Consider the following 20,516-nt stretch of genomic DNA (forward strand, 5'->3'; position numbering starts at 1 on the left):
GTTTAGACAGTATAAGTTAAATCCACGGCACTCCAAGAGTTGATGCAAAAAAAGTAATCTCATTTAATTCTCAATAAACAGAATGCTGTTTAGTATACATCCAGTGCAAATAAATATACATATAGTATTTATGCCATATCAGATAAAGAAATATATCCCGAACGTTTCGGTCTGTGCGACCTTCTTCAGCGGGATCTAAAGAGATATATAACATGCATAGACTGTAATCACACAAATTTCTGAGTATAATAGACATGCTGTATAAATTAAGAAAAAATTGAGCAAAGCAGCGTTACATAATTTTAAGTCCTAATGGTGAATCTAAAGGGATAGGGGGTGAAAAGGTACACAGGGTGAGGGTTAAAAAGCGAAAACCACAGTGGGCACAGGAGTCAGAGTTACTTATATAGATAGCAGTTTAGAAAGCTGGGTTAGCTTATAAGGAAGTCTTCTCTATGTTGCCATCATTCTATATCGCAGTATAAGGCAAGGAGGTCCTGACATACCAGAAGGCAAGGAGAGTGTAGGCATGCGCTGGATGTGATTCAGGGTGGATCTGGCGCCCTTTTTAATCCGTGTATGGGCGGCGCTCCACGGTGACGTGTGAGCGTCTGTGTGGAGTGAACGCACGCGCCGGAGTGACGTAGTCGAGCAGCGCGCTTGGTGATGACGTTGTTCTGTGGTAGTAGGTATGCCGGAGCGAGTATATCTCCCGTTCGGGAGGAGGAGCGTGCGTCCGGACGTAGTGCGTGCGCTCGCGCATGCGCATATTGACTCTTAGTTGTAGTGTGGGCAACAGAATGGGCAAGGGTAAAACGGGAGTATCGTGAGGGCTAATGAAATTGTGGAGGCGGCTGTATATCACATAGGAGAGTTATAGGGGGACTAGGCGAACATGGGTGAGACCATTACCCCTTTTCCCGTCCCTCCCTTCCCTTTTTTTTCCCCTTTCCCCCCTCCCCCTCCCTCCCTAACCCCTTTTCCTTCCCCCTCCTATCTCAACCCATGCTAGCAGTTTTTCCCAGATTTCCACATTCCTGTATCCGCATTACTAATATTTCCTTTCCCTAATGCATCATAACTGCAACCATCTTGTTTGATATTTCCTCCTGTATGGCACTCTGTTCGTATATACAATCATGGTTATATACCGCACCACCATGACACGTTTATATATGCTTATGATGTATTGCTATCTACATTCTTTGAATTTTGATCTCTGAACTTTGATCTTTGTTTTTTGAACATATAATGTATACCTAAAGATTACCATAGAATAGTAACTTTTATCTGACGATTATATTGAATGACCGAGCAGCCACCACAAAATGGAGATATCTAGATGCTACCATCCATTTCAGCTTGACTATAACTCTCCTATGTGATATACAGCCGCCTCCACAATTTCATTAGCCCTCACGATACTCCCGTTTTACCCTTGCCCATTCTGTTGCCCACACTACAACTAAGAGTCAATATGCGCATGCGCGAGCGCACGCACTACGTCCGGACGCACGCTCCTCCTCCCGAACGGGAGATATACTCGCTCCGGCATACCTACTACCACAGAACAACGTCATCACCAAGCGCGCTGCTCGACTACGTCACTCCGGCGCGTGCGTTCACTCCACACAGACGCTCACACGTCACCGTGGAGCGCCGCCCATACACGGATTAAAAAGGGCGCCAGATCCACCCTGAATCACATCCAGCGCATGCCTACACTCTCCTTGCCTTCAGGTATGTCAGGACCTCCTTGCCTTATACTGCGATATAGAATGATGGCAACATAGAGAAGACTTCCTTATAAGCTAACCCAGCTTTCTAAACTGCTATCTATATAAGTAACTCTGACTCCTGTGCCCACTGTGGTTTTCGCTTTTTAACCCTCACCCTGTGTACCTTTTCACCCCCTATCCCTTTAGATTCACCATTAGGACTTAAAATTATGTAACGCTGCTTTGCTCAATTTTTTCTTAATTTATACAGCATGTCTATTATACTCAGAAATTTGTGTGATTACAGTCTATGCATGTTATATATCTCTTTAGATCCCGCTGAAGAAGGTCGCACAGACCGAAACGTTCGGGATATATTTCTTTATCTGATATGGCATAAATACTATATGTATATTTATTTGCACTGGATGTATACTAAACAGCATTCTGTTTATTGAGAATTAAATGAGATTACTTTTTTTGCATCAACTGCTACAGGGAAGCAACCAGACTGCTACCTCCTGGGATAGTCCTGGTGCAGTTGACTGCTGATCCACTAGTGTCAAGAACTCAGGCACCAGGAGCACAGGTTATAGAAAACATACCAAAACAGCAGTCTGAACAGTCACTAAGGCTTAAATGTAGGTTACTAGATCCGGACTGCACACTTATAGTGTACATGAATGAAGACACAAGACAAACTGAAAGGTTGGGTGGTTTTGAAGACACAAGTTGGCCAGGGAGGTTGGGCACTGGACAGGAGCAATAACGGGGTATATGGCTAGGGCTAACCTAAACATGAACAGAACTGAAACTAAAATTAGAAGTGTAGGAAGACAAAGGCAGGTTTGATACAAGGCTAGAGCACAAATAGAAACAATTGCATGTTAAACACATGAACACACCTTAAAGCTCTGGCACCCTCTGCATGGAGAGGGTGTTTTAAATATTCAGGGACCCAATACAAATGGCCGTAGAAGGATTTGGAAGTGTGCCCCCAGAAAACAGAGGCTGGAGTACTAGGCAGAAGCATGGAAGCAGCAGAATAGTGAGTAGTGCGGCGTCCGTGGCTACAGGGGAGAGTAGGGTAGCTGCAGCCATGGGCAACAGTCCTAACAATCATCTCCCAACTTTGTGATTAAAGCTATATCTCACATACAATACATTTTAGTTAGATTTCTTGGATGAGTAAAAATTTGCTTTTGATGTATTAGAGTGTGTGTTTTCTTAAAGGGAGTCTGTCACCTCCATATGGCCGTATACAGTGCTTACATGGCTCTGTAGCACATCTATACAGGATTGTAATGGTACCTTTGTCTTTAGACTTGCACCAGCAGGAAAAACTAAGTTTAAGTAATATGCAAATGAGCACTCGCAAGTGCCCAGGGGCGGCGTCCAGTGTGTAGGTGCCCAGGCTGCTCTGCCTTCTTTTCACTTTACTCCTCCCCAGCCTCTGCCTTTTGCATATGAAATAAACTTCGTTTTCCTGCTAATGCAAGTCTAAAGACAAAGGTACCGTTACAATCCTGTATAGGTGTGCTACAGAGCCATGTAAGCGCTGTATATGGCCATATGGAGGTGACAGACTCCCTTTAATGAGTAGTCCTAATTAATTTTAGATTGTTAGACTGTTCTGATGTTTTTTTATCATTTACATTGACTTAGTAGTAGTAGTAGTAGTAGTACTACTACTGTTCAGCATTTTATTTTATGCCACACCATCATGCCACTTTCCAAAAATAGAAAGGTGAAATTAAATAATAATTCAATAACTATAATAGATGTAAAGAGCATTGAATTTCAGAAAGCCATTCAATTCTCTTCATGACTGTGTTTGTACTGACCATTAGAATCAATACTTACAGATGTCAAGAAAAATATTAATAGCATCATTCATTTATGTTCTGTGGTAAGACATAACTGAGTCAGCAAAATGGTGAAGGTAATTGTTTTAAATTAACAGAGACAGTTACTGCTCAGCAATGTACAAAGTGGGTAAGACCTCACAGCACATATAAACGTTTTACTTTTTGGGTAACTGAAATACGTGGTTCTTCTGACCTAGATATGTCTTTTTTATGTGCTGTATATATTTTTTAAAACGTCACTTTTATTTATTATCTAAAACAGCTAATTAGACATTATAGACTCTTTTAAAAATTCCTAGTGATAGGCTGGCTGGTTAATTATTTTCCTCTTTCACCATTTATTATCTGTATTTCTTTCCACCAAAAAGTTGAGGGTTAATATACTGTAGTGGCCTCGGCTGTGTATACGCTCCAGCTGGCAGTTGCGGTTCCAACCTCCTCTTATGCTATTTGTTTAGCCCCCTGCGTCCTGACATGTTTCGCTGGTGCCTGTTTTTTCCCCAGAAGACACTGGGTGTCCAGCGAAACATGTCGGGACGCAGGGTGTATGTGTTTTAAACATTTTTAGAATCAGTGATAGCAGGCAGGCGCTCTAATAAGAGCAATTACACAGCGCAGTGAGGAGTCTAGGTTGACCGTTGGCAGTAGCGCTCTAGCGGCTGGAGTGAATACAATATATCAACCTCAAGTAAATAAAGGAGAGCAATAAAATTAGTAGAAGCTCAGATAAGAGCTAATGAAATAGCATAAGAGGAAGTTGGAACCGCAACTGCCAGCCGGAGCGTATACACAGCTGAGGCCACTACAGTATATTAACCCTCAACTTTTTGCTGGAAAGAAATACAGATAATAGATGGTGAAAGAGAAAAATAATTAACCAGCCAGCCTATCACTGAGAATTTTTTAAAGAGTATAAAATGTCTAATTTGCTGTTTTAAAAAATGAATAAATAAAAGTCTTAAAAAAATATACCGCACATAAAACAGACGTATCTAGATCACAAGGACCACGTATAATCAGAGACAGTTACTGGACTCTTCATTCACATGTACATAAAGTGCTCCATAACTCTTCCTGAAATTCATATAGACCTATTTGCTGGCCATTGCTCCTTCAGCACAGGTATTAGTTTTGAACCCACTATGTAAAAGTGTCACTTATATCAATTATATTTAACAATTCCCATCATACTCCTCTTTTCCTTATGTCTTAGAGGGGCATTGTAAATGCTGGCAGCAGTTTGAATTTATTCCGTACAAGGTTAAACGTGCATTTACATTCCATCAAAGGCTATTTGAAAGCTAAGGACCTTTAGGCCAATTTATGCTATGAGTTATGCAGGTGACATAATAAAAATGAATGACTCCCAAAATACAGTCCATCTAGGAATATAGCAAATTATAGAGAGATCCTCTGTACATTTCAATTGAGTAAGAGATTACCGACAGCCCTTTTGTCTTGCTTTATGCAATGTAAAATGCTAGAAAGGAGGCATGAATAAAACTCAGGTTAAATTCAAAAGTTCAAAATCATAAGAAAGGAATGTTCAAACAAAATGCACTGTATAATTTTAGGTCAAGTTGTGAAAACGGTATTATTAAAAATTACTAAAAAAGAACTGTGAAAGCTTTAATTTCAATGTATATCATTCTACCTTGCTTTTATAGAGAATTCACATAGAAACAAAAGAAACCTCTTTCTCACAGGAAAATACAATGACTATTTCTGTAATTACACATAATATAATTTCTGTCTACAATTCCTTTGTTAAACATAGCCTTTATCCTACACAGATTAGCTATAATATTAAAACATAATATTACATAGGCTTGCCCAGTGCCTCCAAAACAATTCTGACCCATTGATGCATGGACTCAAGGCTTCCATTGGTATATGGCACTAAAACATTAATGGCAGATCTTTTCAGTCCTTTAAGTTGAGAGGTGAGATCTGGGAAATTTGAAGGCCAGGTCAACACTTTTTATCATCTTCCTCAAACAATTCCTGAACAAGTTCTGCCATGTAGCAGAATGCATTATCCTGTTGAAAGAGTCGACTACCAACAGGGAATACTATACTATAAGTGTGTCCCTGGTTTGCAGTAATATTTAACTAGGTGTTATATATCAAAGTTATATCCACAGGACGGCCAGGACAAAAGGATTCCCAGCAGAATATTGCCCAAAGGATTACAAGGCTTCTTCTAGCTTCCTTTCTTCCTATAGTGCATTATAGTGCATCAGAAATGTATTTTGTAAGATTGTTAATGATCACTAATCCACATAATGAATGAGCCATGGTCTGCTGCCCCTTCATTGTTTATCCAGGCACTGTGACCCATCTGTACATGTGGCTGTTTGTGGTATTGTCCCATTCCCTTGACTACTAAGGAGTCGGACCACCGCCAATCACACATTGATGGCCTATACTTAGGATATGTAATTTTCTTACTTTAATAAGAAAAGCATTAAGGGTTAAAGGGGCTGTCCAGACAAAACCCAGACATATCCCCATTTTCAGCCAGGCAGCCCCCCTGATATGAGCATTTCATGCTCTGATGTTCTCCCTTGCCCTGTACTGGATGGAGCAAGGCAAGGGTCATTTGGTTCCTAGCAGTGTTGCCTATGATGTCACCAAGACTGATTGGTGGGCTTTAGTGCTGCCTTAACCGCTTTAAAGCCTCCCCATAGCTTTACCCATGGAGAGCCAGGCATGTCACGGTATCTCCAAAAAAAGAGCAGAGCATTGGAGAATGAAATGCTTTGAAGCTCATATCAGAGGGCCTGCCTGGGTGAAAATAGGGGGATACGTTCAGGCTCAGCTCTGAACCCAGACACCCCTTTAGCTCTCAAACTCATTTAGCTAAACAGTCCTTTGGGCAGTCCACTACCCTCTCCACCTAAAAAACTAAACAAAAAAAATCCATGAACATCTATTTTACTTATTTAACTATCAGTATTAGAGAGAATAGCAAACATATAAAGATGCCTATGTAGATTTTTTCAAAATATCCTTATCCTTAAGACTATCATAGGAAGTTATTTTGAGGTAGGTGAAACTATTTTTTGCCTCAACCTTCCCGTAGGATACTGATGATGTGACAATTTCCTTAAACTGTGTAGACTTGATTATTTTTAGCACTGAAGCAATTCTTGACAAATTCCTAGCACTGGCCATGATAAGTCAAATATATAGTAGCCTAGAGGGGTGGATGTGACTTTGTCTGCTTAGACAGTTTTGGAAGCTTCCTGCTGACTTTTTTGTTGAAATATATATTCATAAAACAACATAATTACCTAACTGCATGCAGACATATAATCTGTGGAAATGCATCTCTATAATGAAGCAGTTCAGATGTAACTATTTCATGACAAAGATCTTTGATGCTTAAATATCCAGAGCAAAATTTTGCCTGCTAGAATAAAACAAATTCTAAAGGGGAAAATTTATATTTTAGGTCATACTTATACTTATATACAATCAATATTTCGGGGTAGATGTGGCTCTTTATGATAAGTGCAATATTTTAAATAACATTTATTTCATATAATAGAAAATAGAAACAGAGGAGAAATTTTATTAGAACTGATGATGCATCATTAATATATAAATCACAGAAAATCCCTTTAAGGAGGATATTATATTAGGATGGATAGGCTTTTTAGAAGGTGTTTGTGCTTGATTATTACTATTATGTCAGCACATCATACTAAAAGACAAGTTGAACTTGCATTCATGTGATTGGTGCATAATGTACAGTATACACAAAAATGGTTCCGCACCACAAAAAAATATGGTTCCGCACCACAAAAAAATATGACATGTCATTTTTTTTGCAGTGCAGACATACCACAGACCCATTCAAGTTGAATGGGTCCGGCCCACTGCAACCGTGTGCATGAGGCCTAACTCTGCTTTCTCCCCAATCACCAACCAGGCAGTGCTATTGCCAAAAACCGAAGGAACCATAGACAAAGGCCGATGAAAAGGAGAAAAGAAAGACACACTATGTAAAATCCTTGATAATACAAAAAATCTGTATATTTGTTGTACTTACAATATATATATATATATATATTTGTTGTCAATTTGTGCATAAAAACATATAGGTCTATCCAATCATCAGTGGTACCTGACCTGTTTCGCTTTGTATCTTCAGGGGGGGTATACTCTTGGCGATCATACAACAATTTAAAACGTTTTATCCCAACCCCTCCTGCCCTCCCAGAAAAAAAGTTCATGAAATGATATGATTTATAATGTGATCAGGTTTAACAGTTTTTCTTTTCTAGTGCAAAGGGAATTTAGGAATTTTCAATAGGCTTCACCTAAAGTATCCAAGAAGTGTGTGTGTGTGTGTGTGTGTGTGGGGGGGGACTAGAAGTTGGAGAAGGAAAAAAAACAAACAAAAAAAGGGTCAGGAAAATTAGAGTTTGAGTAAAAAAAATTTGCTGCTGATAAGCATATTGATAAATTTGGCACATTTGTCAGAAAATGTTATATTTGGAGACATTTTTATTAAATATTTGCAGACAGTTTACAGATTACGAGCAATTTAGTAGCCTATATACAATAGTTAGTCATTTAAAGAAATATGTGGAAAAATGCCCTCATACATTAAGGATCCATCAGACATAATTAGACTGTTAGGAAAAATGGAGCTTAGAGAAAATATCATAATATGCGCAGTCGGTGTGTCATCACTATATACTATTATCCCTCATGAGAAGGGCATTGCAGCTGTGACAAAGACATTGGAAAGGACCCAGAAAAAATTGTCAACAATTATTTATGAGAAATGGGAGGAGCAATCTGTATACTTTAATCAACTAAAGGAAGAGAGATATTGGGGGTGTTATAACGATGATAGCATTCCACCATTTTGGAGGTTTTGGGGGGATGTAGGGCTCTCCCTCCAGAGACATGCTCCGATACTATCTTTTTGTTTCTTTGGAGTGGTGTTCATATATCATATCTACACATTATCCTAAGGGTAGTCAAGGTTTGGACCCTTTTCTTAAAGTATTAAACAATAACGATTGGTAGGTCAAATTAACTTGGGAGATAAGTTTCTAGCAGATTCCAATTCTTGATCATTTTTAGGAATAAAGATTCTGTTTGCACTAAGACCCTTTAAAAAAAAATATAGGTAGGAATCCACATACCATACTGGGTATCCATCATCAACCAGCTCACCAAGCCGTAGTCTCTCAATTTCTCTGGACTGTGCATGTCACGGAAAGTTGGAACGCCACAGCATACAATATACGAAATTCAGCTCTGCAACAAGTCATGAAAACCAGATTCTTAATTGATAGAAGAGTACAAACCATAAGAAATTTTACTGCTACAGATATAAATAGTTACATTGACTGTTATACCTGTAGTTGCCATTTTACTGTTTAGATTAACAATATTCTAAATAATCAAATTCTCAGAATCAGGGGAAATTGCACTTTCGAAAAATATTTTTCAGAACAAAGTGAGTTTTTAAAGGAACATTGTAAAGACAGCAGGTATCCGATGAAGTTTGTAAAAGTGCAGTTGCCCAAGAGGAGTGTTTGGAGGATAGGAGCGGTAGTTATAGTTGTAAGGGTGGTTGTAGTACTTAAAGTTGTGGTGATCTAAACTCTTGCAATTCCTAGGGCTGTTCAGTGAATACAAGGTGCACCCTTCCTTCCCTCAGGGCACACACTGCCTGGTGTTGGTTGGGGTACCCTTTATATTGGATGATTTGCAGGGTGCAAGGTAGGACAAATGGATAGTGGAGACAATAATCTGGCCCGTTATTTGTGATAAAGTCTTTATTTACTAACTGAATGATAGGGGTATTAGTACAAATAGCAGAAAGGCACAGTTCCACAGGATATCACAGTACAGTATTTTCTCAATAGCAGTGCATGAACAGCAGCGATGATGGTAGTTATATTACTCATATTTCCCTCTAAAGAGTACTTTGCAGTGCTTATGCAGTTCCCAAACTGAGGGATGCAGAAATTTAGAAACAGGTTGTCAACCCACCTTAAAGTATGGATGTAGCCTCAGTAATAGTACTTCCACAGCAGCAAAGTGTTTATGCCTTAAATGAGCGCTATACTAGGCTGTCTGAAGCTTGCACAAACTTGTGAGTTCTACACCTTCTTAGATGTCTTGTCTCTAATTCTCTCTCTCTCTAGTACGTTAGTAGTAGGGTTACTTCCACAGCAATTGTAGGTTCAGAGATTAGGGTTATCTGAGCTAGGTCTAGCTATGCAGGAGCTGTTACACACGTCTTCTCCCCTGCACTGCTCAGACTAGACTCCCTCAACAATGACTAGCCAGGAGTAAGACATGATCCATCGTCTGGCAACAAAACACAATTTGCTAAATTCTTAGCGATAAGTTTTCTATACAATGCCATAAGGTGCATGTACATAACAAATCCCAATATTTAACTAAACAAACATTGCATTTACTTTGGCAATGAACACTTTTCAGTAGTTCATTTAGGGAACTGCAGAAGCTCATGAGAGAGCTAGACATACAGTATCTAGTACGTTGAGAGATAAAGAAAAATCTGAAGTGGGAAAAAAGTAATTTTTGCCACATCAAAGATATAAGATGTGAAGCAATTTGAAACAGTATAAACTAAACTTTTTTTTTATTCCACAGTACAAAGAGAGGAACATCAGATACATAAGACGATTACCTGCAATAATAATAATAATAATAATAATAATAATATACTAATAATATGAACTATCTGCTAGAGTGTAAGTGCAGTGTGCAATATGTGTGCCACATGGGACACAAGATAAAGACTAGAATAAATGAACATATCAATAATATAAAAAAAAAGGTGTTTAAAGTCACAGCATGTCTGCACATTTTTGAGAGGTTCACAATAGAGATCTAAGTAAGTTGAAAATAGTGGGGATTTGTAAAACCATTGGAGAGGCAGGGATGGTATTACGAATTTATCCTGAAAAGAAACCACATTTGTTTATAAGCTAAATACTATGTATGTCACCCAATGGATTAAATACAAAGGGCTAATATAAGAAAGGGTTAATGGCTTCTTTGTGAGTTGGGAGGGGTTACTGGGGGTTGGATGGGAGGGATAAAGCTTTTTAAAATGTTTTATAATCACCTAGAGTATACCTCTGATGAAGCTGCAAAGCAGAACTGTCCTGGTACCACTGGTGACTTTGTGTGGAAGCCTAATATACCCGCAGTAACTATATTCAAAATATCAATTCACATAAGTAAGTGACGGCAATTAAAACTTAACATTTAATCAGTAACTCATTAAAATAAGTAGACCCAGATATGAAAGTTATTGAAAAAGAAGTACACCAAAGTACACAGGATGCGACCACTAACTGTTTCACAATAATAAAAGTCTATAAGTAGCAGAGAGTACAGAGGGATAGGTGTAGGAGAGAATAAGATACCGGGTCTCTGTCCCTATATATCCCTGTGTCTCACTGCTATATATCTCTCTCTCAGTATCCCTTATTGTCACTCAACCAGGCAACAGTGATTGCCCAGTTTTGTCAAGTAATAAGGAAACAAAAAGGGAAAATTATGATCAATTTAACACAATTGTCCCATAATCAAATCAATACAATTGTCCATTGGCCGTTTTGAGTTCAAAGATCCGCCAAGTTTCTCTTTGCAAAAGTTTTTTTTATCCCAATTGCTTTCTCTCTTAAGAGGCTGAACAGCCTTAATACCCATGAATGGGAGTTTGGAGGAATCTCCTCCATGGTCCCTTTCAATATGTTGTACAAGAGGGATATAAACATATCAATACGTCTGCATAGTTCTTGAGTGGTCTTGACAACATATTCTAGGCCGCACGCACAGGTAGCTTTATAGAGAGCCCCTTTTGTTCTACAGTTTATGAAAGATCTAATGGGATATTCCTTACCCGGTTATTATTCCTAATCCTACTAGAAAAGAAGCGTCCCTGGAAAATCACTGTATAGGCTATACAGCCACTACAGCAAAAGCACCCCCTGGTCGATTGGAGCCAGGTATATGGCCTGGGTGGTTCCTCACTGAAGTAGCTGTGCACTAGCCGATCCTGTATGCTGCGTTCCCTGTGGTGACTTGGGATGTTTCTGAGATCACTTTTTTAATATCCGGATCCAGCTGTAAAATGCCCCAATATTTAATGTGGATCGCTCTAACCTCAAAAGTCCCTATTAAACTAATTTGTTTAGTCTCTACCTTGTCAGTTTTGGGATACAGCAGCTCTGTCCTATTACTTATTTGTGCTCTCCTGTAAGCTGTCCTCAGTACTGGGCCCGGGTAGCCTTTTTCCAAAAACCTGTTTCGCAAGTCATCGGTTTGTTCCCTAAAATCTCTTTTTGTGGAGAAATTTCTTCAAATCCTAAGGTATTGCCCCACCGGAATGCCTAGTTTGAGGGGCAAAGGATGATGACTCTTCCAATCTAAGAGTGAATTGTTTTTGTCCTAATCCCCCCCAGATCTCTACTGATCTCAATTTCCAGGCATGGGAGAGCATTATTCTGGAAGTCAAAGGTGAATCTCATGCCTATATCATTAATAGTCAGTTCTCACACAAATTCAGTAAAATCATGTCTACTACTTCCAAACGAGGAAAATATAATCGATAAACATATTCCTATCCCACCAGCCCAGGAACAAGTTGGCGTACGACGGGGCACGCAAACTCCCCATCGCCGTGCCCATGAGCTGGTGGTAGAAGGAACCATCAAAAACAAAATAGTTTGATGTTAGAGTAATGTCTAAAAGCTGTAGTACCAGTTTGTTGTGGGCTTGATATTGACAGCCTCTCATGGTAAGAAATTTCTCAATAGCTTTAAGTCCCAAGTGGTGGGGTAGATGTGAATGCCATCCCCTTTGTATTTTATGTTCAAATAGATAAGATACTGTATATCTTATAAGTACAATAAATGAGTAGGTTTTTGGGGATTATCCCTAGTGTGTCTTTCTGTTCTTTTTGCTCATCCTTGTCTATGGTTGCTCCTACCTTTGGAAATAGCACTATTCATTTGGTGCTTTAGAAGAAAGTAGAGTGAAAGTGAGCATTAAATTAGGAAGCTGAAGTGGAAAGAGTTGCAGCAAGTCCAGAAGGAGCCAGAATGGATAATGAGAGTGGTAGTGGCATTGGCTGTCACAGTATTATGAGCTTTCCTCATACATTTACTCCCTGGGGCCATTCAGTAAAAGAGGATGCACCCTTTCTTCCCTCGGGGCATTCCCTGGTTCTGGGGTTAGTGTTTGTATGGGTGCAATGTAGGGCGTGCAGAGTGCAATGGCCGGCATATGGTGCAGAATGAGGATTGTCTTATATTCAGCAGTAGCAAAAACATAGCTCCCACAATTTATAGTTTGAATCTCCCCAGAAGGGTTTGTATTCACAAATGGTAATTTGGTATCTGATATTACTGTAGGGGAAAGCTTGGGATCTAGTGATCACCAGTTAGTGTGTTTTATTATAAGTACAGTGACTGATTCACACCACACAAAAACAAAAGTTTTAGATTTAAAACAAAAACTGACTTTTCTAAAATTAGATAAGTGGTATACGAGTCCCTATCAGATTGGAACAGTTTCAATGGAGTCCATGAGAAATTGGACTACTGAATTAGGCTTGTCAGTAAAAGCAAAAAAAGGAAGAGACCACTGTGGTACTCAGCAGAAGTGGCCAAAATCATTAAAAACAAAAAGTTTGCATTTAGTAATTGTAAATTTAAAAAATGAGGATGACAGACAAATTTATAAGATTAGGCAGAGAGAGGCAAAACAAGTTATAAGAGCTTCTAAAGCGCAGTCAGAAGAGAAATTAGCTCAGTCAGTGAAAAAAGGCGATAAGACATTCTTCAGATACATAAATGAAAAAAGGAAACTAAAACAAGGAATTACCAAATTAAAAACAAATGAAGGAATGTATATGGAAGAAGATAAAGAACTAGCCCACTACCTCAATGAATACTTCTATTAAGTTTTTACAAAGGAAAATGAAGGAAAAGGACCTCAGTTAGAAAGAACGACTAATGAATATTTTGATGCATGTGTCTTTACCGAGGAAGAGGTTCTAAGTCAGCTGTCTAAAATTAATACAAATAAGTCACAGGGGCCTGATGGGATACACCCAAAGCTATTAAAAGAGCTCAGCAGTGAACTAGCAAAACCATTAACAGACTTATTTAACCAATCCCTGGTAACAGGAGTCGTCCCAGAAGATTGGAAATTAGCAAATGTTGTGCCCATTCACAAGAAAGGTAGTAGGGAGGAATTGGGCAACTATAGGCCAGTAAGCCTGACATCAATATTGGGGAAATTAATTGAAACCATACTCAAGGAGAGGATTGTGGAACATCTAAAATCCCATGGATTGAAAGATGAAAAACTGCATGGGTTTACTTCAGGGAGATCATGTCAAACTAATCTTATTGATTTTTTTCAATGGGTGACTAATTGCGACATTTTGTGAATTTTTGGCCGAACATTCGCCATAAATTCGCAAATTCAAGAATTCGTGATCTCCGGTCATTGTTTACTTAATTGCAAAAAATCGGCAATGTAATATATTCGAATCGCAAATTTTAATTGCGAATATCGAAGTGGCGATATTCGCTATTAAAATTTGAGATTAGAATATTCTTGTTCAACACTAGTCGCTACATTTAGAGTCTATAGCTGACAATCTCACTTTTGAAATTGTGCCTATAATTTTCAACTAAGGCATATAGTTTTTTTAAGGATATGACTGGCCAAGTTTAGTCCAAATGTGAACGGTGTCTTAAAAGTAATCCACTCACTAAATGGTAAAGTCTGAATGGCTTATGTAGCAGGATACCTTACTCACTCTAATGCTGAGCAAAGTAGATTTCTGAACCTTCTAGACTCTTTCTCTCTTTGTTCCTTTCTGTAGATCATCCAGAGATTGGTGAGTCTCTGTAGCTTTAGTCCAGCTTAGTCCAGCCCTATGAGTAATATAGTACATGGAGTTGATTTCTCACTCTTTCGCTATTTGCTGTAACTCTCTAGACTTAGCAAGGGGTGGAAACAGGATCCAAGATTCTTGTATGGGCTGTCCAGAGTTGATTAACTTTCATCACTTCCATCAATAACCATACTGGGTGTACAGAGCATAAAATCACATTAAATAATGTGATAAGCATTAAACAGCAACCAATTTGCAAGTGGTCCCTGCTCTGGGGTACTGCAGAGGCAGAGGAAGGGTCTGTATTTGCATAAGCTGAAGACCCTGAGCCTTGGTAAACCAGTTTTCATTAAAAAATTATTTTTATGCTTCAAGGTTTGCATTGAGGTTCAATTAACCATTGAGGTTGGACACAGTAGACCTTATTGAAGCATTTCAGGGATTTGGGACCTCTGAACAAATATTTTAACTTCAAAATATATCAAGGTTCTTTAAAAAAAAAATTGCAATAATCTTGTCATGTTATAGCATATGTTATCATTGAGTTTAATGACTGGTTTCATTGATGAGTAAAAAAAAGCAGGCAACAGGATTTACTGTTTTTTTAGGATTATTGAACCATTATAGATCTCACAGCAATCAGCTGATACTAAACAATAGGGGTAGAATGGTGAAAATGAGGGATCATGTGGAATTACCTTCACATAGCATTACATTTCTTGAGAAGATTGTTTTTTTACCTGAAAGCTCTTGGCTAAACTCTTACTCTCTTGCACTATGGGTTTCATGTCATAGTTTAGCTTGTCAGCTAGGAGGGCAACGAGCCACAGAGTACAATAAAAGGTCAAGAATTAAGAAGGTCTTGTCATAAAGAATTAAAGTGGGTCTGTCATAAAAAAAAAGTGGATATTCTAAATTGAGAACCACGAACTGCAGCAAAAAAGAGTCTATGTAACATTTTTCAATGACAAATATTTTATTACCATTGCTAGATCTGCTTTATATGAACTGACAGAACTAAAAATGGTAATCTGAACTGTCTTTATTGCTTCTTTTAATCACACATGTGAATCATAAACTATATATGGATCATTATTTATACTAGATCATGGCAATTGCTTGGTTCATACAAGGCATTATGCTGACACTGCTATGAATATTGTACAATGGAAACTTTTATTCTAAAGAATTCAATATTATTTTTAAATAGCTTGTAGTAAAGCAAGACTTGCAAATATGCAACTACATGCTATATAATTCTTTAGATATCTATTGGACTGCATTTAGACAAACCAGCTCCTAACGGGGAAAAACAAAAACAAAACACTGTGCATGTGGATTAATTTGGATAATCTTTTAAGCTATCTGTAGTGTCTAAAGTAAAATTCCTGCATAATAGTCTTCCATTTGAATTTGTTTTAGAGGAATACTACGCAATTCCTTATAATATCTGTATGTAACATTTGCTTATTAGCTTGACTTATATTTTTTTATTAAAGTTATAGATATGAATACCATTTAGAAAACTATTATCTTAAAAATTCCAATCAGGAACACAAGGATTCAGTCTTTCTACATTTTGTACAGTATAACTCCTTTTTTAGTGGACTCTCCAAGCTCACTGAACTGTACATAAGTCATGCTGTCAAAAGTCAGAAAATATTTTAAGATAATATCTTAAGTTATCTTTAAGTTTTGAACCTAAAATTGTCAACATATCCCTGGATATTTGCACTGTAGACCATCAAAATTTAGGCCCAGTTCAAACTCCTCATGCAAATATTACTAGCAATAAAACTAAACTATAGCATGAGCTTGTAAATCAATAAAGATGAACGAATGTCTTGAAATTTGTTTTGTGCCCGATTTGTTGAATTTTTCGAAATATTCCGATTATACATAAATCAAATATGCCAACTGGCCTAAAAATTGGCATATGACACTCTGACATCTCCTAGGATTTTTGTATCTTTATTTTTTTTTTACAAATTTTTACTCTTTCTTTTCTCACCCCCTTCAAGCTCTTGAAAGCAATGACTACAATAGAAAATAATGTCAGTGACACTGACAAATATAGTTATTGGTAAAAGCATGATGTTGACAAACAGTGTGTTCATAAACACACTGTACTGTCACAATTATTGTGTTTTTTTTTTTCAAATTAGAAACCTTCTGAAGGAAAAAGCACCCCAGACCATTATGGCACCCCCTCCACTGTGACGCATAGAAACATCTCAGGTGGGATCTGCTTGTCATGCCAGTACCGTTGGAAACCATCAGGACCATCAAGATTAAATTTTTGCTCATAAGAGAATAAAACTTTCTTCCACCTTTGAATGTCCCATGTTTGGTGCTCTCTAGCAAAGTCCAAACGAGCAGTTCTGTGGCGTTCAAGGAGACAAGGTCTTTGAAGATGTTTTTTGTTTTTGAAGCCCGTCAGTCTCAAATGCCGTCTGATGGTTATGGGGCTGCAGTCAGCACCAGTAAGGGCCTTAATTTGGGTTGAGGATTGTCCAGTGTCTTGATGGACAGCCAATTGGATCCTCCGGCTCAGTGCTGATGAATTTTTTGGGGGTCTTCCACTCTACTTTTTTGTTCTATAACCCTCAGGATCAATTTAATTCCAAATGACTGTCTTAGGCTCCATTCACACGTCCGCAATTATCCTTATGGTCCATTTTTTGCGGATCCGTGTTTCCGTAAAAACCTTCAGTTTTTTACAAAAGTGCCTCCACATCCGTTCTGTGTTTCCGCAGAAATAAAAAAGGAAGGAGGAATACATGCTGCTAGGGTACCATACCATAATACGGATGATATGCGGATGACATGCGGAAGACATTTGGTGTCTTTCCGCATGTCATCCACTTTATTGCAAACCCATTGAGTACAATGGGGCCGCGTACCGCAATTTGCGGCCAAAAGTAGGACATGCTTCATTTTTTTTGCGGAATCGCATCACGGAAGTGCTGATGCGGACAGCAATTACTCCCCCATTGAAATTAATGGATCCGCACCCGTTCCGCAAAATTGCGGAACAGATGCGGAAGGATAATTGCAGACGTGTGAATGGAGCCTTACTGCGTCCCACCTCAGCAGCAATGGCGCGCTGTGAGAGACCCTGCTTATGCAGCTCAACAACCCGACCACGTTCAAAAAGGGAGAGTTTTTTTGCCTTTGCCATCACAACGTGTGACTACCTGACAGAAAATGACAATGAATCCACATCTTTGCACAGATTTGGCCTTTTAAAGGCATGTGGTCCTAAACTTTTGATCAGCTGAAAAACAGCTTGTTTCAGTTTATTCATTGTTTTCATTAAATTGAATGCTAAAAAAATGTTTTGTGTCACTCCCATTTCTTCTTGTTGCATGTTGAAGCTCTACTTGGAACCTTGTTAAGATCCAGCCATGCTAAATATGATTTTTTGCCATTTTTGAAGTGGTCTTATACTTTTTATCAGGACTGTATATAAATTCTGAATGGAAGGCAGTTGGACTCCAATGATTTATTGTGCAGTTTTAACCTCACTTTGGAGCAATCTACGATCATGAACGGAGCAGTTCTTATACCAGGCAGCAATACAATTTGTTAAAGGGTTTGGATACTTAATTCATTGCAATTTTTTAGCTTTTCCTTTTTAATAAATTAGCAAAGATTTTGAACATTTTGTTTTCACTTTGCCATTATGGGGTATTGAGTACAGAATGATGGGGGAAACCACCATGTCATAAAGACCCATGGGGAATATTCACGTTTTAATAATAAAAAAAAAAATTATCTGCAGTTTTTCACTATAACTGGGGCATCCATGAGAGATAGGGTGTTCCACACTGTGTCTGTAGTGTATGTTTATCCTTCCTTGCACTCTGGAGTATTGAAATATGCAAATGGTTCGCTGCCTTGCCTATTTTATTTTTACTATGTTTATCATATACTTGTGAAATCTACTGATACATATGTTAAACAGGCTCAAAGGTTCCCATTTACCTGATGGAGGTAAAAAAAATAATGTTTTTCGGCCTATATCAAGCTGGTATCTGTCAAGGATACCATTTTTTTTCCTGCGGCAAATTCTATTGACTGAAACCTAGGGTGGATATTGCAATTAGAGTGGGCAAAAAAAACCTATACAGCTTGTATTATGACATTAGCGACTGGTGGTGCTGATCTTTTTCTCTTAAGACCCAGCAGATCCAGCCTGCCAGAGGCACCCAATGAGTCACTGAATGGAAGCTGTGAAAGAGAAGATAAAAGCAGTTAAAAACTGGAGATTCATGTATGGTGCTTGGTTGTTTTTTTGGCAAAAGAGGGTCACAGCTATTTATGGTCAATGAAAAATAATACTTTTTTTCCAATCTATTTGATATATCACTTTTTTTTATTCCTATCTGTGAGAGTTGATTTTCACTTTCTTTACATGATTTTCGCTTTTATTCACAGGCTCTGGTCTTAATGATGGACAGTGGCATGAAGTGCGATTCACAGCTGAGGAGAATTCTGCCATGTTAACTATTGATGGGGATGAGGCTTCATCTGTTAAAACAAATAGCCCTCTTCAGTTCCGAACTGGGAGTCAATATTTTTTTGGAGGTAAGACTTGAAAAAACGTTTTTCTTTATTGCGTAAAGGTCTTATATTTATAAAGCATTAGCTGCAGTATGTAGAGAGCTGGAATTGTACATGTAATATCAGCCAATTCTTTGGTTTGTTACTGTTCTAGTTATTTGTTACAGTACATAATAGGTGCCTAGCTAACATTTGTCATATGCTGTCATGTGTTATATCATATTTATTTTTCTATTCTCACATGTTATTGAGGCATATGAGAAAATATTATCTGTGAAGGTCCTTGCAGTGATAGGTCCTCAACTGCTAGGGCACTGGTCTATTTGGCTTCCTCTTCTGGGAGAGACTCTATCAGGCCATAGACTATGAGACCAGTATAATCTCTCTCAAGTGAAGTTGATAGTCCTGCAAGAGCATGGCACTATGAAGAGATACACATGCTATTTTCTGACATATTTCTATGACATGCATATATGACAAGCTTCTATGGGAAATGTAAAGTGTTGCTTAGTTAAGCGTTTTGAAGAAAGCTCATGTTCATTTATAGTTTCTATTGATTTTGAATGGCATATATTTTATTATCTTTATTTTTGGCATTGCAATATATTTCTGCTCGCCTGATAATAAAGTTAACTATATATAAAAAACACAGATAATTACCTATACTATTTAAAATGTTTGAGTAAAGCATCAGTAAGTAAAAATTAGTGTTGATCGAGCATCAAAGTGCTACCGAGCACCCGAGCACAATAGAAGTCAATGGGAGAACCCAAGCATTAAACCAGGCACCCCCTGCTCTGAAGAGGGGAGGGTGTCGGGACTCTAGTTTGGCTTAGGAGTCCCTGCTCTGACTCCATATATAGCTATGTCCATATATGGTGTCAGTGCTTGGGGACACCCCAGTGTATTTAAATCTAATTTAGCCTCTATCTCAGAAAAGTTTCTGCCTGGATTCAGGCTCACGATCTTCTGTATTAGAGGCAAGGCACTTAACCACTCAGATATAATAGCTGCATAGCTAGTTACTTTAAAAAAAATAAAAATAAGACTTCTACTATATTGTACTTCTACTGAGACCTATACAGTAGAAGTCTCATATTATATTTATATCATATTATTATAATTGTATTTATATCATATTATATGTATATCATTTTATTATAATATATGTAAATATTTTTTGGCAAAATCATCAGTAGTAGTTTCCCACAAAAGTTTATGAAGGGATTTGAACTCACAGCTTCTGTATAAGAGCCCAGAACTTTAACAACCACACTATATAGTTGCATAGCCAGTCAATGCAAAAAATAAAATTAGACTTCTACTATACTGTACTTCTACAGGGACCTATACAGTAGAAGTCTCATTTTTTATTTTATTTTTATTTTTTTAAGCATTTGGCTATGTAGCAATATAGTGTAGTAGTTAAAGTTCTGGACTGTG

General features: G+C 38.1%; 1 protein-coding gene across 1 annotated transcript in view; it reads left to right on the plus strand.

Moving 5' to 3' along the window:
- The window catches only part of CNTNAP2 (contactin associated protein 2), a 2,163,381-nt gene that overhangs the window by 1,104,350 nt on the left and 1,038,515 nt on the right, over positions 1–20,516 (plus strand). Inside the window, exon 9 of the mRNA XM_044295439.1 lies at positions 18,948–19,097. Coding sequence (XP_044151374.1) covers positions 18,948–19,097 — 150 coding nt within the window. The remainder of the gene's footprint in view (positions 1–18,947; positions 19,098–20,516) is intronic.

This window comes from Bufo gargarizans, chromosome 5 (genome assembly GCF_014858855.1).
Source record: "Bufo gargarizans isolate SCDJY-AF-19 chromosome 5, ASM1485885v1, whole genome shotgun sequence".
NCBI lineage: Eukaryota > Metazoa > Chordata > Amphibia > Anura > Bufonidae > Bufo > Bufo gargarizans.